Genomic DNA, 24,750 nt, shown 5'->3' with positions numbered 1-24,750 from the left:
CAGAAATGCGCTCGATTTTACCATGTCTGTAGTTGGAATCAGATTGTTGTAAATTAGTTCTGTCAAATGTACCAGTAATGCGGTAGGGTGTACCGTAAACATAGTAAATTGGACTGAATTTCCATGGTAGTTTTAAGAATGGGCGTAGGCAGCTAAAATAGTTATTTTTACCACAGAATTTTTTTCCCGTGACTATCACCTACTATTTCAAACACATTCTGATGGAATTTCTGATTTTCACAATGCTTCCTTTTCTCAGAAGCAATGGAATATGGGTATTTTTCAAAAACTACCACCTCACAATCCTGCTTTTTACGAGCGCTAATGGCCGCCACAATCAGGCTCGCTTTCTGGTAGGGATCAAACGATCTGACATTTCAGTTGGGTCGATTGACAGCGCATCGATAAGTTTTTGATCGATCTGATCGATTTGCTATCAAACAACCCAAGCCATATGTCAGATCGCTTAGTCCCTTCCAGAAAACGAGCTTCTTTGTGGCGGCCATTAGCGCTCGTTAAAAGCTGGATACTAATAAAAACAGTGTTGATGTGGGCACCAGAGCTTAGTCCGTCTGAGTATTGGTCCTGGTAGAGGGGAAACTTGGCTAAAGCCAGACCGAGGGTTCAGCCTTGACAGTTAAGCTATCAGACAGCTCCAACTGAATACCAAACAAAAAAAGGACCTTGACACTTTTGATCATGTTGGACGTTCACTCATGTATTGAGTTGTGTTTGATCCTTCGACCTTGACGCTTGCTCCTGCGGGGGCCGGCGATGAGGGCAGGATCAAACATGTCGCGCGTCGGTTAAGTAAAAGTGAAAAAAAAACCGCGATTGCTTAGTTGTGTTTGATCTTCCGACCTTGACGCTTGCTCCTGCGGGGGCCGGCGATGAGGGCAGGATCAAACATGTCGCGCGTCGATCGAGTAAAGTGAAAAAGTGCCGCCTTCGATTAGTTCTTTATGATCTTCCGACATTGACGCTTACTCCTGGGCAGTGCTTCAAGAAAGCCCGAGTAGTCGTCAGTTGTTTTCCCTCACGGGTCGCGCGCCTATTTTCTCTGAGTGCTTTTATATAGCCGAGCAAACGACTGAAGCTGAAAGAGGATTGTTGCTGCTCAATGATGACGGATCAATTGGTGAGCTCGTTTCATACTACTGTTCCTAATCTATAAAATATGTATGACTGTACCGTTAATCGTTACAACGGTGAGATGTAAATATGATGTTTCAAAAAAATATGAATGGTTCGTCACTGTGAGTGTCGACATAAACTCTGATTCATAAATTATTTATGTCTAATTTTTTTTTACCTTTATTTTTGTAATTAAAAATAAAACTTTGAATGGTTCGACACTTCAAGTGTAGACTTCCGAAAGGTTCACTTTATTCAACAAACTTTGAAAGGTTCGTCACCTCAAGTGTCGGCATAATTTTTCTCTACATAGATATTGTTCATATCAAATGAAAATATTATATTTACATATAAGCATGTTTATATCTCACAAATAATTATTTATCATGGTCTAATCGCTTATCAAAGTGAATCCTGTGACCCAACGATCCTTCCCATTAACAAACATCCCTCCCAGTAACCTTTGTGGAGATGCAGAGGCAAACACGGTCTCCAAATAGCAAAGGTTACACACTAACATTCCTTCCCCCAATCCCACCTGACTGCAAGGACGTGGCCGGCGCCGTTATTGACCATGTATAAATAGAGGCACTGAATTATGCACACTGAAGAAGATTATGGCCAATCCCAGCCGAACTTCTAGTTGATTCTTTGTGCATTTTCACTGACTTCGGTCAATCACGGAATAGCAACCATTGATATGTGTAGTCAGTCTAAGCTAAGCTAAGCTAAGCTGTTTGACGTTCACTCATGTATTGCGGCGCTTATATTAAATCCACGTCCAGTGGCGGCGGTAACGCGCAGAAGATATGCGCGCAATTCAAACGCAACGTCAAAATTCAAGTAGGCTTGGATTTTATTTGTTCTTCAAGGATACAAATGTTTCAAATTAGCTAAATCTGAAACATTTGGTGATTTTCATTATCACTGCGACGGTATTGCGGCGCTTATATTAAATCCACATCCAGCGGCGGCGGTAACGCGCAGAAGATATGCGCGCAATTCAAACGCAACGTCAAAATTCAAGTAGGCTTGGATTTTTTCGTTCTTCAAGGACGCAAATGTTTCAAATTTGCTAAATTTGTAACATTTGGTGATTTTCATTATCACTGCGACGGTATATCGACATTTTCAGATAATCGCATTACGTGGATTTATCTTGCAGAGCACAATATATCTACATTTTCAGATAATCGCATTAGGGGTCATGCACAAATTACGTCATGCTCCGAGGGGGGGAGGGGGTCAAGCCAAACGTGACAAGCCTTACAAAATGTTCGAAGGACTCATACAAAAAACGTGACAAAGGGGGGGGGGGTTAGGGGGTCGACAAAGTCGAAATTTGGCGTGACATGATTTGTGTACCATCCCTTACGTGGATTTATCTTGCAGAGCACAATACTCACGTTCATATGCGGTTTCGCATCTCAAAAAGCAACGACCGGTACGAGATGTTCTATTTTATTTACCTAATCAATCTTGATTTGGAATATTTTCGAGTGTAAATATGTTAAGCCGCGTTTCCACTGCATAAAAAATAGTCGCATTTAACTTTATTTAATTTTGAGTGTGGAGTGAACATTGTTGTGTCACTTTACTCTACCGTGAAAAATTCTGCTTTTGGACATTATCAAAACAAACTTTCAATATTTTGGATTTTCTTGATTTTTTGTGGAAAAAAGTTACAATTAACAGTGAAAATGAGTAGCCAAGAACGTCAAATTCTTCGGAAAACGGATTTTCCTGAAATGGCTCGAGATGCGCTACCCATAATAGGTAAACAAATTTGTGATTGATTTGTAAATGAGTCGGCATTCATTGCAGCAACGCTACTCCGATCTCTAGAAAACCTCATCATTCATCGCAACAAACACGACCTCGCAATGGATCTGATTGGGGAATTCGTGTTCCGGGAGCGCCGAGATGATCAGCGTGGGGGCGGCCAGCAGTATCAGAAGCAACCGGTCACTCCGCGGCTGTCGTCCATTGATGAGTTCCAGCTGGTATTGGTGCTGTGTGATTTCTTCTCCCGGCCTGGACCGGATGCCACTCGGAATGCGGTGTTCTTTTCGCTCTTTGGCGGTTCCATAGGACGAAGCAGCGTTCTGAACAAACTGATCAGTACAGCTGTGTCCGGATCGATTGCTCCGGTAAGTTGGCTTTAAAGTTCAAGCAATTGATATTTAGACAGGGCTGGTAGCGAGTGACTTTTTAATGACTTGGTCAGTGTTTTCGCCCTGGTCACTAGAGGTCATTATCTGCAACAAAAAGTCACTTTTTCAGTAAAATTGTCACTTAATTCACTATTTCAAGACTGGTAGCAAGTGTTATTTTAGAGACTTGGTCTCTATTTGAAGGTCTCCCAAGTCACTTTTTTTTTCTTTTGCTTGCAGTGAATACTGGTGCATAATTTGAAAGGCTCAAGAGAATCCTTTAGGTTTTCTCCTTAAGTTCTGAGATGGTACCTTCCTTAGCCGAGTGGTTAGAGTCCGCGGCTACAAAGCAAAGCCATGCTGAAGGTGTCTGGGTTCGAATCCCGGTCGGTCCAGGATCTTTTCGTAATGGTAATTTCCTTGACTTCCCTGGGCATAGTGTATAATCGTACCTGCCACACAATATACGAATGCGAAATGGCAATTTTGGCAAAGAAAGCTCTCAGTTAATAGAAGTGCTCATAAGAACACTAAGCTGAGAAGCAGGCTCTGTCCCAGTGAGGACGTTAATGTCAAGTAGAAGAAGAAGATAAACGTGCGCCAAGGGGTCATGCGCAAATTACGTCACGCTCCAAGAGGGGGGGAGGGGGTCAAACCAAGCGTGACAAACCTTACAAAATTATCGAAGGGCTCATACAAAAAACGTGACAAAGGGGGGGGGGGTCAAAATTTAGCGTGACATAATTTGTGTACCATCCCCAAGAAATATGCAAAAAAAGATCTTGTATGTTTTTTTCAGTTTGGTTTTCTGACAGCAATTTTATTCACGTATACGATGGTCAGGCAACAAGATGAGCAGCGGTTGCTGCAATCCTCAGGGCTCAGCTTCACAAATGATACACTCACTACATTTCACTTTTTAACTTTTATTCGGATGTCTTCACTGTATAGATTACAAAAACTTCTGAACCGCTTTGTGTGTGAGTGTGTGAAATTACTTTTTATTCAGATTTACTTTTGGTTACAATGATTTTTACAGTATAAGTGGTCTGCCTTGTTGGCACTTCAGCTTTGGTTATTCCTGGTTTTCTCTTAATCGAGGTAGTTTTTGGAAAATGGACTCTACTCCTTTACATTTTATGTTGGCTTTTGAAGCTCTGTTTTTTGAAAGAATTTGATAACCTGCTTATACTACAACTACAACTACAATTTGATAACCTAGGCTGGGGGGACTAAGTCCCTTATGACCTGTTGGTCTGACAGGCGGCAACGATTCCTGAACGTTTCGATAGCCTTACCAAAGCGTTCGTCGAGGGTTTTGATTTCGGCCAGACGGTGGACCTCAGATGTACGTGTTCTCCGTGGGACGTTCATTATCATCCATAGGAACTTGTTCTGGACTCTTTGGAGTTTCAGATGGTGTGATTTGGCGCAGCTCTCCCAGATTGGCATGCCGTACTCGATGACGGAGAGGATTATCAGTAGATAAACCAGTTTTAATAGTATGTTGCATTTTGTGACCGTCTTGTCAACCTGCTGTCTGAAGACAAACCTGCTGTCTAGTGTTAAACCCAGATAATCAGCCACATTGGACCAATCCACCGTTGACCCAATGAGGGTGATTTTACAATCCTCAGCCGGAGCAAGTCTGGGGGATTGGGAATGGGGAAAGAGGATGACCTGGGTCTTGCCTGCATTGATGCAAATCTTCCAGCTGGTGAAGTAGTCATTCAGGACATTCAGGCTCCGTTGCAGTTTAGATGTTAATGATCTGATGATTCTGCCGTTATGGACGATTGCAGTATCATCAGCAAATAATGATAGGAAACCATCATTTGGCCGAGGCGAACAAATTGTAAAGGAGCGGGCCCAATATGCTACCTTGAGGGACACCTGCCGGTATTTGGTATGCATCGGAGTTTTTCCCGCTCAGAGAGACTGAATGTCCTGTCTGATAGGTAGTTCTTGATAATCTTGATGAGATAGCTGGGAAGATTAAATCGCTGCATTTTGAAGACCAGGCCATCGTGCCAGACGTTGTCGAATGCCTTTTCGACATCGAGCAACGCCATGGCAGAGGATTTGGAGACAGACTTGTTCCGCCTGAGGATGTTGTTAACTCGGGACAGCTGGTGAATCGTGGATCGAGTAAGATGTTATTTTGGTCTGTGGCTGATAGTAGCCGACGGTAAATCGCTTTCTCAAAAAGCTTAGATAACCCCGAGAGAAGGCTGATGGGGCGGTAGCTTTTAGGCGAGGAAGGATCTTTCCCAGGTTCCTTGATGGGAATGACTTTAGCTAACTTCCAAAACGAGGGGAAGTAGCTAAATCGAAGGCACTGGTTGAAGATCAGCGCCAGATGTTCAAAAAACTGGTGACTCAAATGTTTGAGTTCCAAGTTCAACATTTTGTCGAAACCTGGGGCCTTCATGTTCTTGGAGAGTTTGATATAGGCCGACAGTTCGTCAGCTGTTATCACCAACTCCTCCGAGAAGTCGTTGGGGGTCTGATGTAGGCCAGCTTCATACTCAGCCACAGTAGCATCATGTGGCCTTACGATGTTTTGCCCTAGATTATGCGAGCTGACGAAATGCCGGCCTATCTCAGCTGCCTTCTCTTCAGGGGTTATCAAGCGATCCACAGAGCCATTGTTGTCTGATGGGATCAACGGTGGAATGGGTCTAGGTCTGGTTTTAAGGATGAACTGAAGCTGAAGGTTCGGCAGCAGGCGACAGTTGATGTTTTGCTTAAGTGCTGTTGGAGCTGGCTTGATCCCGTCGCAATCCGGGAGAGGAAACCCACGGGTTCGTTGGGGGAGCTACCAGCCGCTGCTGTGGTTGGAGTGGGGGAAGAACCGGTATTTCGCGGCGAGACCGAGCAATAACAGGAAAGTGGCGCTTGTTGAGTGGTGGGGCCACTGACTTCTTCTTGGTTTGGTTTTTGCTAGAGGCCCTGTTCCGGATCTCGATGAACTCGGACCTCGCCTTGCACGTCTTCGCTGTGGGTACGTACGTGGTTTCCACAACAGTTGGCGCACTTTGTATGGGCTTCTTCAATTCGTTGACATGCCTCGATATGGTGATCTTCGCCACATCGGGAGCAGCGGGCGTTCATGGCACAGTACCTTGTTCCGTAGCCAAAGCGGAGACAATTCATGCACTGCGCGACGTCTTTCTGCTTCGGCCTGTACCGGACCCACTCCACGACGATGCATCCGATGGTGCTGATGGTTTGAAGACTCTTCATCGTACTGGTGCCGTGTTCCAGATGAACCAGGTGGTCACGGTGGATGCGGGTTTGGTTGTGCCGGATGATCTTGTAGACGCCGGTGGGTTTCAGCCCGACACTCAACAGCTCCTCCATACGTTCCGATCCCGGCATGTCGTCAAGCCCATGGAGCACCACCTTCAGTGGTTTAGTTCCAGGGGCATCGTGGGTGAAGTACTGGAAGTGCTTCTCGTTGAGGTAATGCACCACCGCGTCGTAGTGGGGTTTACCTTCGGTCATCAGTTTCACACCGAAACCGCATAGGCGAAAGGTGCACTTTAGCCCGTGCGAGATGAGTTTTCGCAGATCCGGGCGTAGATCGGCTGGGTCGTTTTACACGAAGATTGGCGGGCACTTCACCTTCCGCTCGATCGTTTTCAGCTCGTCCAGCCGAGGTGGTTTCGCCTTCCGATTTTTCTTCGTCTTTGCCGGCAGATCACCAGCGTCGTTGTCCATCAGCCCATGGAACTGGTTCTGCGAGAGAATCCTCTTCGCAGCGTTGCCGTCTTGCTCGTTGCCGCTCGCGGAGCGCTTTTTCGAGCAAACGATAGCGGCTGCATCTGCCGTTGTGTCACCCATGACGGGGGATGATAAAGCACACGCCAAATCGAACGACTTTTCACTTTCCGAGAACTGAGCGTAAAACACGTCCGCACGTGTCGCTAGGTAACGAACGAATGATAATGAACCGCTTCGTGACGATACATTTACTTTTATGGACCGATGCACGGGTTCATTATTTGACGTTTTAGCGGTGCCGTGTTATTAAGGTAACCATGGAAACTAGTGAATTCGGCACCGCTCAAACGTCAAATTAGTGAACTCGTGCATCGGTCCATACTCTCAGGAGCAAAGAAAAAAAAAGATACAAAACAAAAACCCACGCGATTGGTCCTCCAATCACAAGATGCGTTCTGTAGACGTTGTACACACGCATTATGCTTCGATGACTGTACGCTTGTGGCTAATTCAGGTGTTGGTGTGTGCGTGTTGATTTCGCGATGGAAGGAAGGAATGAGAAAAGGGAAATAAAAGGGATGTTGGTCGTGCGCTGTACAGGGTATGTGTAGAGGGTTGAATTTAAGGACGTTGGGAAAATGGTTGTAACCACTTCGCTGTTGCGAACAGAGTCTTACTGCCGAATTTCACAAGATGTAGTCAAAAACAACATCATATGACTAAAGAAACAAAACGGCCGAAAATACGTAAGTTCCCCTTACGTTTTTTTCAATCTGCTCTTTCTCATGGTAGCTCCAGAGCTCCATCGATTTTTGATGAATTTGAGACAAATCGAATCAGATGAACAGTATGCAATAGTTACTAAAATATACAGAATATGTGTTGAAATCAAAACAACTCATCGTTGCAATGATCACGTAAACAACACGGCACCGCTCGAACGTCAGAAAGTGAACACACAGACAAACAGACGTAACACTCTCATCATTGTCCATCGACCACCTTTTTAACGGTCGATTTGAAAATATGGTAGGTGGCCAATCCGCCACTCGCAGCGCTCGCATCGTTTGTGTTCGTGTTTGACGTTTATACACTACCGCCATCTGTTGGCCCGTCGGCCAAACACACCGATTTCAGTATTGGGCGTACATGTCCTCGTGACTACCCAAGAAACATTTGCCTATTTTATAATCATTTATTAAGTAATTTTTCACAACTACATACTGAATAGTTGGTTTATTATATTACTTTGCAGCTGCTGCGCACACATTGTTCAAGCAAATCTGGCGAAATTATTAGGCTACCTATCATTTAGTGACTGTAATCATATATTGAAATGATGTTTATTCAGGTTTCACTTAGCCTAATAAGGATTGATGATTTAACAACGCTATTTTAACAAACAACATTATTGCAGTTTAATTCAGCATCATGTTTAACAACATTTTAATTATTTCCATGTGAAACCTTTGTTCAGGCGTTGTTCACACACATTTGGAGAAGTTATAAAGCGTGTCGTTGTATATTGACTTTATTCTACAACTTCAAAATCGATTTATAAGCATTTATCTCAGCTTTTATTCAACTGCCACAAAATTAATTGAAAACAAATAAATGACTAAAAATCGCCTGCACCGTATATATCAAATGCAGCGTACACTTTTACCATGAATTAATAACCACTCTCAATAATTACCTGGATACTGGATTCAAACTCGAGACCTTCCCATCGTCAACGGTATATCTTGCCATCTGCGCCATCCTTGAATTCATATATCAACCTTCCAGTGCCCAATATAAACCTCTTGTAGCTGAACATTGATCATGCTTGAGCTTCTGTTCAACAATGTCTAATCAACACGCGCTATGCTGATCAACAACTGAACAAGCGCATTACTTCTACTGTTGTTCAGTACTGATGCGAGCTGAATTCAGTTGGCTATTTATAGCGTACAGTGAGAAAATTTATGTCAATGCTGGACAAAAATAAAGTTTATTCACAAAGTAAAAACAGTCTGAAATGATTAATCGAATTTCATAATAAGTTTTAACTCGTTAAAACTTTAATTTAATTGTTCATCTAACTATACTAAAATTCATTTATTTCATATATAATATTTTTATTAGATTAATATTTTAAGTATTTGTCGTACTTTTCCGTATATTAAGCATTAAAGAAATATAAAATATATTTCAACCATTTGTATGTTAAATGTGCTCTTTTTGTTTTTCAAAATATCAGACGACTGATTCAAAATATTTTCTAAATATAATTGAATAATTGTATTGAGAACGCATCAGTTATTATTGTACCCAATATGTTTTTATATATTAGTAAGTTAGTGACGAATTCGCCAAGGGCGAAAAGCCACTCAAATATAGATAAATAATAATAATATTAGTAAGTGGAACATTGTAATACATTTGAAATACAACGCAATTTTCAAATATTTTGTCCATTTTTCGAAAATTTGGCTATGGTGTGACCTCTTTTGTAAGGCTTATTTGTTGCTGAACAATGCGTTTATTAATCGTCATTTTGGCCTTCTTTGGATTAACTGCTCGGATGGTATATCTATGTTGTATTAGGATTTTATAAAATACCTATTCAGCTTTAAATCATGTTCATGTTAAGCATGGAAACAGCTGAAGTGCGAAGCAACCAAAACGTTAGTTCGTCTCCTGTACATCTGTTCACACAATTATATTTGTTTGGTGGAATATTGGCTCTTTAATAGAAGGAAAAATGACTTGTTCAACTCATTAATAAAACAATCTTGACAAGTCGGCAGAGATTCTTTGGAGAAGTTTAATAAGTGTTGATACTACTATTATTTATTCCAATGACAAATGTTGAACATTGTCTTACATTTGGATCTAAATAGCATCTTCTCAGCTCTTTGTAGGGCACTTTTTCAGCTGTCACTATTATTCAATAATAATTAAATATATATGTTTATTTGTGACTCTGGACTGTAACAACTTACATGTACTTGCAATAACGTCGCAGATGATGATCGCTACATTTGGAAAATTTAAATTATTATGTTTTTAATCGAATTCGAACTTTACCCTCGTTGATCCATAGTCGCCTACATGTCTTAGATTTGATTTGCAAAACATTTGAAACATTTGAAAATAACATAATAAGACATGATATGTTTTACTTGAATAAAAGCATATTCATATACTGTTATTCGCATTGTTTTAAGTTTTACTAATCATGCTGGTCAACATTTTAAGTATAAGACACTGAAACTTTTGTACGATTTGTTGTTAATCAAATGTTCAATATTTTACTAAAATGATGGCTACAACATATAGAAGCTTTAATCAGTCAATTGTTAAACTTCTTATGTGTTGTAGAACAAAAGCTACTATATTTGCATTTTCGGAGGTTTATTCAGCTCTTATTCAAAACACAAACTTCAAGTGGAATAACAGCTTTTTTATAAGCGGAAATTAATTTTATACAATTAATGATTCAACTAAAAATTTGTTCAGCAATGGTTGCTGCTATGCAGCTTGTATTAAACACGTAAGTCTTCTTTAAAGCTACCAATTGTTCCTTGGGTATGATTTTGATCGAGATTTGTTCTAAGTGTTACGTCTGTTTGTCTGTGGTGAACACGTGCATCGGTACATTCCGTTTTATGTACAGTTAGTTTGTCTATGGACCTATGCACGAGTTCACTATTTTGACGTTTGAGCGGTGCCGAATTCACTCGTTGCCATGGTCACGTAAATAACACGGCACCGCTCAAACGTCAAATAGTGAACTCGGGCATCGGTCCATTGCTTTGGACCAATGCACGAGTTCACTAATCTGACGTTTGAGCGGTGCCGAATTCACTAGTTTCCATGGTCACATAAATAACACGGCACCGCTCAAACGTCAAATAGTGAACCCGTGCATAGGTCCATGATCATTATGTAGAACAACTGTATAGCAACCTAAGAATAGCAACCAATCCAATATAAATAGCCACATGTCACCAGAACCGAAATCAGCTTCCCAATAAACCACCAGTTACATAGTGTTACCACGTGTTTTTCTTTAGGTTATAGGCCCAGTCACGCCATACCTAAGAGTTACTTCGAAGCCAGTGAAAAGTTCTCGAAGTCGTTCCAGCCAAAAGATGTCCAATGCGCGAAAGCTTTGTTTGGCTCACGCAGCTGTTTGGACAAGTTGATCATCAATATTGCCTTCTATTGGTGTAATCGTTATCACTTTTTTTGGAAGTGACAGCCGGTTCGCGTACTTGTGCTTAGCTTTATCGCCAAACTCTAGCTCTGTGATCGTCTTACCCGACGTAAAACGTTTGACTAGACTCTAATATAGCAGTGCGTAGTGAAGTGAATCTAATCAGATCTACTACTAGAGCTAGTAAGACTGATTAAATCTTGGTGAAGGGTGTAATCATAACACAAGCATCAACATCGAGTGACATTGCTTTTGTTCGTGTATAAAAGCCGTTGGAGTACGTTCACGGATAAACTGTTATACGCATTTGCCTATTAAACAACTATTGGAATAGTGGGAAAGAATCGCCGATACATATTGATCACCTCCTAGGATGGCCTCCGGCAGCGGGGGCCTATATGGCTTCCCACCGTTATTGGCATCGGGGAATAATGACGGTACCGTAATTCGGGGTGTAGTTGATCAGTGGGGAGAAGTTGATCATTCCCGTACCCACATGTATGAACTACCAAGAGAGCTATTATCCGTTTTCAATTATCACAAGTTATGTCATATCGTATTACCTGATAGCCGCCCTTGATGTTTCTGAATTCGGTTCGTCGTTCAAGATAGTTATACCATGGAAAAAACAAATTTTTAAGGAAATGTTCGATGAACTGTTGAAGGGTTCTACCCCAAACATTCGACTATTGCCAAGGCTATATAAAGACACAATTTAAATAAACTGTTTCGTACATTCCATATATGTTCTGTGAACCCAGTTTTATATTGGCATTGAGGATAAAAAATCATTTTCTGAGATAAAAATGTTCTTTTTGTGAGCGAGTTGTTAATTTCAAAGAAAATTGCATACCTTTAGGCGTTTTATTTGGTGTATTCCGGATTTCACGAAATTCAATTCTTAAGTTCACAGATTTATCAACAAGTTGTAAGATTTTTGAGGCTTGATTCGGGATCAGTGATCCCAAATTTAGTAAATAGCATGTCTCTTTGTTTTAGGAAACGTGTCACAGTAATTGATCAACTTTACCCAGGAATCAAAAATTCCACTTTTTGATTTCTAAAAAATGTTTTTGTTATTATGATAACAATTCGTAAAAATTTCGTTCCTACAATTCGATAAACATCCAACCAGTACAGGTTTTAAAAATATTTGGATGAGAATACATGCATCCTATTAGGAATTATAGAACAGAATCGCTCAAAAGTGATCAACTTCACCCTATTTTACGGTACATCGTTGTACCTGACCGTCAGTAGTCCAAATGGGTCACTCAGCGACAAGAATATCTTTCTTGTCGACAAATCTATCCGAGCATGTGCAACGGTGCAAGAAATAAAGAAAAATTTCATCGCTGGTACGTACACGGTCGAAGTTGCGTCAATGCGTCAAGCTGAGCAGTTGAAAAAATTAACCGTGCTTGCTGACCAAACACCTGTGCAGGTTGCTGAAGACACAATGAAGAACACGTCCAGAGCTGTTATCACATGTCGTAATTTGAAGGGAATACCAGAAAGGGAAATCGTCTAGGAAATGAAGGACCAAGGCGTTGTCTTAGCACGACATTTTAAGCGTAGACACGGCAAAGAACAAGTAGACGATCTGTGCTTCTCACTTTCAACAAAAGCATGCCCCCAGAAAAAGTGAAAGTTGCGTGCTACGAACGAATTCCTACACGCAAGTACTATCTACCCCCTACCATATGTTATGAGTGCTTTGCGTATGGACAAGTTGCAACCAAGGAACCGAAGAGTTGCTTTATCTGTGCCGAAATCTACCATGGTGAAGAAATTTCGTGCCCGAATCCTACCAAGTGCAAACATTGTGTACAAGAACACCCGTCTACTACAGATGCTATCAATATTCGTAATGGTGTGACAACAATAGGGTCCTAAAGCCCTGTCCCAATTTTAGCGTCAAACGCTTAAGCTTAGGCCAAAAACACATGTTTACTCAATTTTTTAATGTTTTTCGTTTGTTAGGTCCAAAAAAACATTTTTATATATTTTTTAAGATTTTGTCACACCCCTTGGCTTAAACTCAAATTTTGGGTGTATTTAGTTTTCCGTGTCCCTTCCGAAATGTCAGATAGGAACAACCCCAGTGTAAAAACTTGTCGACTAAGCGAACGTCAAACATGATCAAAAGTGTCAAGGTTCATTTATGGATCCAATTTTTAAATTAAAGTTTAAATATGATATATCCGTTTTTTTAGCGGGAAAAATTGCTAAAGTAGTTGCAGTAACATGCTCTTTCGTGTTATCAAATATGTAATCTAAGTAGCTAAACAATCAAAATATCCTTGGCTACGCCCCAGACCCTAGTAACTAAGAGTTTGTTATTTTTCATAACTGTTCACTTGCTAATAAACCTCCGTTGAAGTCAGACGCTTTTCAAGCTTAATCCATTCCTTTGAAACGGTACCCCAGGTAGAGGTTATGGGCTCGTCCGGCAAGGATTCGGTGCGCGGTATCCCTCAATACCAAGGAGGTCCTGGATTCCATAACTGGAGTTTTCGTGTACGTGCGTACCTGGACGCTATGGGAGTGGAACATACCCTGACGAAGGATGCCCCGGAAGAAGCTGCTGAAAAAGCGAAGTTTGACGAGGCTGACAAGAAGGCAAAGTCGTGGTTGATCAGGTTCCTGGGAGATGAGTGCCTGGACTCTGGAGACGGTACGCGAAGCAAAAACGGCTAAGCATATGTGGCAAGCATTGCAAAAGAGCCATGCCACGAAATCGTTAGCGACGCAGAATCTGGTTCGGAAGCAACTCATGCGCTTGAAGCTACAGGAAGGCGAAACCATGCGGAACCATTTGGTGCGGTTCGACGATCTGACCCGGCAACTACGAGTATCAGGCGCGGAACTGAAGGAATCGGATATGGTGTTAACGCTGTTTGGGACGCTCCCGGAAAGGTATGACCTGTTGATAACTGCTCTGGAGAACCTCGGTGACGATAACCTGACGTTGGACGTAGTGAAGCAACGGCTTCTGGGTGAAGAAGTCAAGCAGCTCGAACGGCAACAGGACAGCACGATCGAGTAATCTACGGCGTTTGCAGGTGAGAAGAATAAGGATCGACCGAAGAAATTCATCGGAAAGTGCGGCAAGAAAGGGCACATGAAGAAGGACTGCCGGCAGAAGAACCCCAGTGAAGCGAACTCGGCTACTGGATCTGGAAGCAAGGCGGTAAGTTTTATGGCTGGTCGCACAGGTGAAGCCCGAAATAGTGACGGACGATTAAGCTTCAAGCTAGACAGCGGATCAAGCGATCATCTAGTGAACGATGCTGCCGTGTTCTCGTCGTTGAGCAAGCTATCAAGTCCCATCATCATCAAAGTCGCGAAGGACGGTGAAACTTTGGAAGCTCGAAAGAAAGGAACCATCGAAGGTGTGAGCAACAAGGGTGTTCAGATGACGATCAACGAAGTCCTGTTTGTGCCGGAGCTAAGAGACAACTTGATGTCTGTCAAGAAATTGGCCAAGGCTGGAATCTCGGTGCTGTTTTGCGGTAAGCAAGCTACCTTGCAGACAAACAACACAGTTATTGCTACAGCGTACTTGAAAGGAAGTTTGTTCGAGTTGGATGTCAAGCTTCAAGCGTCTTCTGCGAATGTATGTCAAGCTGAGGTGAGTGAGTTGTGGCATCGTCGGCAAGGTCACCTGAACTAACAAGCAATCTCGAAGCTGGTCCAGCACAATATGGTTGAAGGTATCAGAATGAAGCCACAGAAGATCGGATTTTGCGAACCATGTGTGCAGGGCAAGCAGTGCCGTGAGCCCTTCGACGGAACTCGTCAACGTGCAACTCGGTTTCTGGAGAGAATCCACTCGGACGTATGTGGACCTATCGACCCCCCGGCGTGGGATGGCTCACGCTATTTCGTATCTTTCATCGATGACTACAGCCATTTTTCGGTGATTTATCTGATGAAGAAAAACAGTTAAGTTTTCGAGCGGTTCCGAGAATACGAAGCAATGGTGACTGCGGCTTTTGACAAAAAAAAATTCGAAGCTGACGGTGGATCAAGGCACGGAGTATGGATCCAATGAGCAGAAGAAATGGTACAAGAGCAAAGGAATTCAAATCGAGGCGACGGTTGTATATTCCCCGCAACAAAATGGGGTGGCCGAGCGGTTCAATCGAACGCTCATCGAAAAGGTACGTGCTATGCTTATAGATTCCAGATTACCGAAAAAGATGTGGTGTGAAGCTGCCTTGACTAGTGTGTACCTAATGAACCGGAGTCCGACGGCAGCCCTGTCGGTCCAGAAGACCCCCGCGCAACTGTGGCTAGGAGTGAAACCCAATCTGGAGAAGCTTCGAATTTTCGAATGCAGAGCCTTCGCTTGGATACCTGGTCAGCAACGAAAGAAGCTGGACGCAAAAAGTTTTGAATTTTGGTCGGCTACGCGCCGAATGGCTATCGGCTCTGGAATCGAACTCATCGGAAGATCATCGTGGCTCGTGACGTAAAGTTCGATGAAGGTCGTTTTCCGTATGAAGTTGACAATGAAGCCAAAACAGATTCTCCGTTGGTAGTCTAATGTTCCTACGAAAAAGAGGGGGATGATGAAGCCGAAGCCGAACCCGTTACGCAAGAACCAGGAGTGGCAAGAGAGTTTGAAGAACCAGACCAGCAAGATCTGCTAGACCAGCTTGATGATTCCGATGATGAGATGGACAAGGCAACAGCTTCGGCGCTCCCATCGCAACCAGAACACCACGAGTTCGAAGGACAAGCGATGGTGAGGCGCTGCGATCGGGAGCGCACATTTCCGGGTAAGTTGCTCGACTATTTCGTTGGTTACGGAGCAAATTCTGCTGTCCCATTGTCCACAGATGTACCCAAAACGTTTGGTGAAATCGCCCGCCGAGATGACAAAGACGATTGGATGCGTGCTGTGGCAAACGAGTTGAAGTCGTTGAAGAAGAACAATGTCTGGCAACTTGTGACCTGCCCCAAGGACGTGAAACCGCTCAAATCCAAGTGGGTGTTTCGACTGAAGGAGGACGAAAACGGTAGACCGGTTCGCTACAAAGCCCGACTGGTGGCGAAGGGGTATCTCCAGCAGCAGGGTCACGACTACGAAGAGACGTATGCTCCGGTGGCTCGCCTGACAACCATCCGCACCGTATTGGCAGTTGGCGTACATCGGCGATACTACTTCCACCAAATGGATGTTCGAACCGCGTTTCTCCACGGTCGCTTGAAGGAAACCATCTTCATGGAAGTCCCGGATGGCGTAGCTGCGAAATAAGGTCAAGTCTATCGGTTGGTGAAATCCTTGTACGGTTTGAAGCAATCTCCCAGATGTTAGAATGAGCGATTCAACGAGGCGATAGTCACAATGGGCTTCAAGCGTTCACAACACGATTATTGCCTGTACACCACCCAAGTAACATTTTTAGTTTTTTTCATTTACTACAAGCTGTTGTTACCACCATATCGTTAAAACTCATTTTAGAACTTATTAGTTTTAATAACCTTAATAAACCTTTGATAAAACTTCGTTAAGTCCGAAAAGGCCCACACTACAGGAGGTTGTTAAGACTATACCTTAAAACCGTTTCAAAACTTCTTAGTTTTGTATCGTATGAATACATCTACCCTTGTAGTATACTATAAAACATTAATAAGAGCTATTGTATAGCCTTATTGAGCTCATCTTGCGGTATTGAATCTTTAACGATATCCTAATACACGGAATAAAACCAATGTTAAGAGCTTATGATTGAACAAACATCAACCAAAAAGTTGTTTATAAACCATAACCTTTTTTAATATTAAAACCATCATGATGTCTACCGACTCATTATAATCAATGAAAATAATCATTTTTGCATGGCAGAAAACTCCCTTCCGATCGCGTAAAATTCCTGCCAATAAAAATTTACTGATGGAATGATTTAAAAATTTTCGATTTACAGCAACGCGCCACAATAACGACATCGTAATTGGCTATCTAATATTTGACTTCATTCCGTTTTCAGAATGATTTCATGCTCATCTCAATCTTAAATTGAAATTTCCCCTCCATATTGTAATTATCAACCCAAAACGGCGACAATAAAAATGGATTCCATCCAGTTAAATCTTACTGGTCTTGTCTGGGATGGTTTAAGATCAATTGGTGTTTATTCCGAACAATATAATAATTCATAAACGCTTTTGATCTTAAGGACCTGTGCGCAAAATCCTTCACTGGCTAAAATATTCCTAAATCAGAATATTTGTTCTGCACTAAGACAAATAGGTTTTTTGGGAGCCTTGACATAAACTTAATGCACTCAAGAAAGCTTGTGCTGTCAAAAACGTAAACAAATAGGAAGATTAACTTTGTGATGCAATTCATTTTATTAAATTCGTGCCGTTAACTGTTTTAATTGGAATGAATTGTTATAATAAAGTCCATCGTGCTTGATCGGTTGTACTGATGCCGAAAATGGTAAGTGATAAGACTTAGTGTTAGTCTTATAAGTTTTACCTATGCCTCTATAAGACAAGCAAGATGAGGTTTCAAGTATAGGTTTTAATAGACACTACACAGCTCCTTCAAAATACAATTTATTATCAACAAATGTGGCCAGCAAATGAGTTTTCACAGGAGCTCTTATAGATATCTTCAAAGCATTTTAAAGAGGGTTTTACCAAAAAGAACGTTTAGCATTTTGCAATGCTTTATTAAATCTGTTAGGAATGAATACATCTCTAATAAAACCTTCATAAATAACATCTAAGATCAAAAAGCACTGAAATTGTTACTTGGGCAAGCTGGATGACAACGACGAGCTAATACTGATCCTGTACGTTGATGATCTCCTGGTGGCTGGACGCAATCAGAAATCAATTTCAAAGCTTAAGAAGGACCTAGCATCGAAGTTTGAAATTTCCGACTGTGGGGAGCTCCGACACTTCTTAGGCATGAAGGTAGAGTACAATCGCGACGATGGGCAGCTGAAGCTTTGTCAAGATGCCAGCATTGAAAAGCTGGTGACCCGTTTTGGAATGGCTGAATGCAATCCTGCTCGTACACCGATGGAAAAAGGCCTGGTGCTCGATCGAAATGGACCGGACGCAAACCAACCATATCGTGAGTTGCTGGGATCACTGATGTACGTGATGCTCAGCGTTCGACCGGACATTTGTTATCCTGTTGGCTACCTGGGGCGTTTCCAGCAACAGCCGACCGTCGAGCTTTGGCAAGCCCTGAAACGAATTGTCCGTTACTTGCAAGAAACGAAGAAGCTGATGTTGCAGTTCAAGCGTAACCCAACTAGTAGTCCATCGGTTGGATACGTTGACGCCGACTGGGCGTCAGATACTGAAGACCGGAAATCGGTAAGCGGTTACCTGTTTCATGTATTTAGATCCACGGTGACCTGATGCAGTAAGAAGCAAACCACGGTTGCAACTTCGTCTAGCGAGGCGGAGTACATCGCGCTTAGTGCAGCTGTTGCAGAATCCTTGTGGCTGCAAGGAATACTTGAAGACCTTCAAGAATCCACCAAACCTGTTACCCTGTACGAGGACAACCGCAGTTGCATTTGTATGGCGAAGAACCTGGAGACAAAACGCACCAAACATATAGATGTCAAGCATCATTTCGTGCGTGATCATGTAGCTTCCGGGATGCTTAAGATAGAACCCATCTAGACGCAGAATCAATTGGCGGATATTTTTACAAAGGCCCTGGAGTTCAGCCGGTTCAAGACCCTGAGGATGAAGATTGGATTATCTGATTGAGAGGGGGTGTAATCTAAGTAGCTAAACAATCAAGATATCCTTGGCTACGCCCCCGACCCTAGTAACTAAGAGTTTGTTATTTTTCATAACTGTTCACTTGCTAATAAACCTCCGTTGAAGTCAGACGCTTTTCAAGCTTATTCCATTCCTTTGAAACGGTACCCCATTCTAAGAAAATAAAAACAAGATTTCATTACACATTTTAGGACCCTATTCCTACGAGTTCCTTGGACGTTCCTGAAACATATGAAGATATATTTGGGCGCCCTGGAAACATTCTGGCTTCAAGCTGTGAAGGATGATGTAATACATTTCTTATCACTGTAATAACCTTCTTAGTCACACTACTGGTTTCTGTGATATTACAGAGTAAATTACTAGTGGATGTGTTTGGTCCGAAGACCCGGATTAACTGATTTATTCGGGCTGGACAGGCCCGTTTTTATAGGGCGAGCCAGACCGCCAAAAAGCATATTAAGCATATCTTACATAGAACCGATGGAAGGTTCCTGGAGTGACTTATTGCTTAGGTCAGCAGATGACACATCGATCGAACCGTCGTACGCTCATATTGATTTGGCGAACGATACATTGTTGCAATCGATTCGCAATCCATTTGCAAACGTAAGCGTTGAGATGCGAACGATAGCACGTATTTCGTGAGCATGGAATTGGCTCGTCTTTTGCACTACAATGAATTAGATTCCCATAAGCAAAATAAGGTTTGGCGTCTGGAAGCTTGTCCCAAGGAAATTAAACCTATCAAAACTGTAGCAGCGGACATTGCAGAACAAAAAAATATATATATTCATAAATTGCCAAATCCATTGTATCCCTTTTGAGAAAGAAAACACGCATACTTCAATTCGCACGCAACCGAAGCCACCCCTCTCACTGTCTGTACGGGTAAAAGTGGAGGGAAATTGCGAAACGAACGCAAAACAAAATGCAATAAATACGACCCTCTAAGCCACACCAATGTCATTCAATTGGTGGACTCGAAACGGAACAGATCGTGACAACAACAACAACATCAGCAGCAGCAGCAAGGCGAGTGGCTAGTAGCAGACAGACTGTAGCGAGGTTTAAAGAGTTGACTCGCTGCAGCTGTCTCCTATAAATAGTGGCCCCAATCCGAAGTCGGGTCATTCAGTTGGCGGACTCGGAAAGGAACGGATCGTGACAACAACAACATCAGCAGCAGCAGCAAGGCGAGTGGCTAGTAGCAGACAGACTGTAGCGAGGTTTAAAGAGTTGACTCGCTGCAGCTGTCTCCTATAAATAGTGGCCCCAATCCGAAGTCGGGTCATTCAGTTGGCGGACTCGGAAAGGAACGGATCGTGACAACAACAACATCAGCAGCAGCAGCAAGGCGAGTGGCTAGTAGCAGACAGACTGTAGCGAGGTTTAAAGAGTTGACTCGCTGCAGCTGTCTCCTATAAATAGTGGCCCCAATCCGAAGTCGGGTCATTCAGTTGGCGGACTCGGAAAGGAACGGATCGTGACAACAACAACATCAGCAGCAGCAGCAGCAAGGCGAGTGGCTAGTAGCAGACAGACTGTAGCGAGGTTTAAAGAGTTGACTCGCTGCAGCTGTCTCCTATAAATAGTGGCCCCAATCCGAAGTCGGGTCATTCAGTTGGCGGACTCGGAAAGGAACGGATCGTGACAACAACAACATCAGCAGCAGCAGCAAGGCGAGTGGCTAGTAGCAGACAGACTGTAGCGAGGTTTAAAGAGTTGACTCGCTGCAGCTGTCTCCTATAAATAGTGGCCCCAATCCGAAGTCGGGTCATTCAGTTGGCGGACTCGGAAAGGAACGGATCGTGACAACAACAACATCAGCAGCAGCAGCAAGGCGAGTGGCTAGTAGCAGACAGACTGTAGCGAGGTTTAAAGAGTTGACTCGCTGCAGCTGTCTCCTATAAATAGTGGCCCCAATCCGAAGTCGGGTCATTCAGTTGGCGGACTCGGAAAGGAACGGATCGTGACAACAACAACATCAGCAGCAGCAGCAAGGCGAGTGGCTAGTAGCAGACAGACTGTAGCGAGGTTTAAAGAGTTGACTCGCTGCAGCTGTCTCCTATAAATAGTGGCCCCAATCCGAAGTCGGGTCATTCAGTTGGCGGACTCGGAAAGGAACGGATCGTGACAACAACAACATCAGCAGCAGCAACAAGGCACAAAATGGACCCATCAGACGGCGGTCGCGACAAAAACTAAATGGGTGTTTCGTATCAAGGAAGATGAAAATGGAAACGCTGTCCGCTCTATAAGGCTCGCCTTGTTGTCATGGGATTTCAACAGAAGCCCCGACTGGATTATGGTGAAACCTATGCACCAGTAGCAATAATGGCAACCATTCGGACCGTCCTGGCTGTAGCAGTTCAACAAAAGATGCATATCCAGCAACTCGACGTCAAGACAGCGTTTTTATATGGCGAACTGGAAGAAACAGTTTATCTTGCAGTACCGGATGGCGTAAAACAACTTCCATCCTAGCATGTAAATTACAAAAATTGTTATATGGAATGAAATAAAGTTCCTGTTGTTGGAACAACAAGCTCAATGAAACACTTCTGGAAAATGGATTCTCACGATCGAAACATGACTATTGCCTTTATATCAAGACCAACAGACAAGGTAATGTCTATATTATTATATACGTTAATGATGTCCTTATTTTTGGAAAACAAATGAACGCAATACTGGAAGCAAAAACGATATTATCGAGAAGATTCCAAATGACGGATTGCGGAAATGTCAGCTGCTTCTTAGGTATGAAGATTCAGTACGACAGAGCTTAAGGAAGATTGTGATTGTGATTTTCACACGAAGCTTGAACCAATCGCATTTTAACCAAGTTCGGTTTGCAAGACTGCAATTACGTTAAACACCAATGGAAAAGGGATGCCAACTACCAATCGAAGATCAAAGATCGAGATTCAACAAACCAGGCGTACAGAGAGCTTCTAGGCAGCATCATGTACACAATGCTATGTGTTCGTCCCGATATTAGTTACTCCGTTGGATAGGTTGGATACCTTGGAAGATATCAGCAAAATCCTGGTAACTCTCATTGGCAAGCTTTGAAGAGGACAGCTTGCTACTTGAAAGGAACAAAGGATTTGAAACTTGAATACACCTGTAAAAGGAGTTCCCCGATTCTGGTAGGATTCACCGATGCTGACTGGGCCTCAGATGCAGTTGATAGAAAGTCAGTAGGTGGTTTTGTTTTTCAAGTTTTCGGAAATACCGTTTCATGGACTAATAGAAAACAGCAAACAGTTGCTCTATCATCAAGCGAAACAGAATATGGTTCATTAAGTGTAGCTGTTTCTGAAGGTAGTTGGCTCAGAGGAATTCTTGAAGATCTGAAAGTTTTACCGCTTGATGAATCATTCACCATCTTTGAGGACAACCATGGATGTATCTCAATGGCCAACAACGTTTCCCGATCAGCCTGGATAGCCGCGTAGTGCCGGTAGCGATTGTTTCAATTGGCTAAGAATTAAGACTACGGACTGCCTGTTCCGGTGGTAAAAGTCCACCTTACAGGTGATCCCTAATTCAAGATTGTATGCGGTTCATGTGTATTGTGCCTAGTAATGAATGTTTAGGGGGGTCTAAATGAAACCTAACCGCAAACGGAGCCTGTGAAGTACCAAAGCGCTCTTCACAGCGCCCTTACTGCGTTACCCGGAGCAAAGGTGCAAGTGATCTTGTGCATCTCCGAGATAATCGACTGCCTTTCTTCAGTGTTAAGCCTGAGGCTAAATAAGGGTGGGATTATAAAGATGTTGTAAGTTTAAATTTTCATCTTAATGGTTTCGCATTATGCATTTTACACTGTGTAATCTGTACTATTCGCCTTTGGTTGACACGGGTTGCCATTAACACGGCACCGCTTAAACGTCAAATAGTGATCTCGTGTATCGATCCATTATGTTGCTGTCAGGCCGCCACCAGCCATGTATTCGTAATCTTAGGCCATCTTCAGCAGAGTTGCAAAACGTATTTCATATTTTTTGTAACTCGCCTTGCAATTTGTAACCTGATAAAAATGCCCTATTATATTTGATTTATCACTTTCAGTTATTGTGTGCCGCTGGAACATGGATGCAACAGTTGGGCTGCACATCGCCGCCCAGTCTTGAGCTAGCTCAATGCATCGTTAAGGACTTTGTGATATTCTCTAACAAATCCTCGGAACAGCTGAAATCCCTGCCGATGGTGGCCCCCCGTTTCGCAGCCAATTTTATGACGGCGGTCACAGATTTGTACCTTAATGGAGGTAAAGGCCAACTGGTCGCACCTCCTGATCTTCTTCTGGACGTCATAACTGAATGGGTTTCTGAAAATCCGGCCCTGTGCCTTGCTTCCCAACAGCCGATGGCCCTTCCAACAGGAGCGATCGCTATGCCTGTTGTAACTCCACTGGCCGGACTGATCCGATGGTGTGTCCTGTCGATGATAATTACCCAAAAGCAAGATCTATACAGCAAACTACATCTAGCCGTGTTACAAAGCTTGCTGGAAGCGACGCCCCCTGTTACTGCCCCTCCGAGTGCTCTGAATGCCCAGCACCTGGGGCTAATCATCAGCTCGCTGCAAACCGAAATGGAATCTCTACTCAAAATGGGCAAATCGTTAAACGAAGAGTACATTCACAGCTGCCTGGAACGATTTGCCCAGGCCGTGCAGGTCGGATTAACGTCGCGGTGCATATTCGGAAACATTCCTCAGCTGGTGTGTCGCTTGGAGACACTCCCGAGCAAGAACAAACTGTTGCAGATCGTGATCAACGCCAACAAGACTGTGTGAGTAGCTATTTTTTTAAAGATGTAAAAGGCAGAGTGATCATTTATGCCGAAATTTTCCATTATATTTTTCTCGATTGTCGTTCTCGTAGTTGCTTGTGAATATTTTACTGACCAAAAAATTAATTATAGGTCGTATTTTCCCTTATTGTATACGAAGACGTAGTCGAAATTTCTGTCAGGGGTGGGGAGGGCGAACGACCTTGACAGTTATTTCATGACCATATTTAACACCATTTTTGTTGTGAAAACTCACAATTTTGTATGAAATTTCTCATTTTTTGTCTTTTAATACGATTAATCAAAAAGTTTTCAAAAAATAAACATAGATTCCATCTTGAACTTCTTCAAAGAATTTGTCAAAAATATGTCAAAGGTTTTTTACCTCCATCAATATCGTGAATATTCTTCAAGAAAATCCGCAATGTAGTGGAATGAGCATCCCTTGAAAACTACATAAATTCTTGAAATTTCATCTGAAATAACATGCATTCCCAAAGCGGACAAGGGAATTAAACAATAGGCATGCTATAAATCATTGTTCTAAACTCAAGCAAAAATAAATAAGTAATGATGTTTAACTGTTAGAATTTTGTTTAAAATCTAATCTTTTTGCACAGAAGCAATATAAAAACTAATAACTTTCAGGTTTGGAGAGAACAATAATTGAATTTTTAGATTATATGAGATAATTTCACAATCAAAAATAGGGAGCTCATTCCACTCAAAAAATGACAAATTCGAAAAATCATTAATTTTATTCGTCAACTTTATAAGACAACAAAAATTGCTGAAAATCATGCAAAAGTCCGAAGATTCCATAATATTTTCAACACTTTCCTTAAGGCGATTATAGAGCGAAGCCACACCTCAAATTTTCAAGAGCACAAAACTTGAGAAGCAAACAGCGCTCCGAGTTGAAAATTTATCCACCACAAGCATTTGATTCGTTTTCAACGCG

At 42.6% G+C, this 24,750-nt stretch overlaps 1 protein-coding gene across 1 annotated transcript; it reads left to right on the top strand.

The window, feature by feature from the left end:
• Positions 1 to 2,700: 2,700 nt before the first annotated feature.
• On the top strand, positions 2,701 to 23,793 carry LOC5567782 (uncharacterized protein C7orf26 homolog). The gene is made up of 3 exons (XM_001657633.2): positions 2,701 to 2,910; positions 2,980 to 3,284; positions 23,065 to 23,793. Exons 1-3 carry the CDS (start codon positions 2,835 to 2,837, stop codon positions 23,791 to 23,793), a joined length of 1,110 nt encoding a protein of 369 aa, XP_001657683.2. The 5' UTR covers positions 2,701 to 2,834.
• The last annotated feature ends 957 nt before the right edge of the window (positions 23,794 to 24,750 follow it).

The sequence above is a fragment of the Aedes aegypti genome, chromosome 1 (assembly GCF_002204515.2).
Source record: "Aedes aegypti strain LVP_AGWG chromosome 1, AaegL5.0 Primary Assembly, whole genome shotgun sequence".
NCBI lineage: Eukaryota > Metazoa > Arthropoda > Insecta > Diptera > Culicidae > Aedes > Aedes aegypti.
The sequence above is the reverse complement of the archived record's forward strand: the minus strand, read 5'-3'. Positions and strand labels throughout refer to the sequence as shown.

What these genes read in the sequence shown, in the direction of transcription:
- LOC5567782 (XM_001657633.2), top strand. Translation starts at nt 2,835, where the DNA reads ATGAGTAGCCAAGAACGTCAAATTCTTCGGAAAACGGATTTTCCTGAA. An exon ending in AGATGCGCTACCCATAATAG is followed by an intron (nt 2,911 to 2,979) that starts GTAAACAAATTT and finishes TCCGATCTCTAG; the next exon opens with AAAACCTCATCATTCATCGC. An exon ending in TGTCCGGATCGATTGCTCCG is followed by an intron (nt 3,285 to 23,064) that starts GTAAGTTGGCTT and finishes TATCACTTTCAG; the next exon opens with TTATTGTGTGCCGCTGGAAC.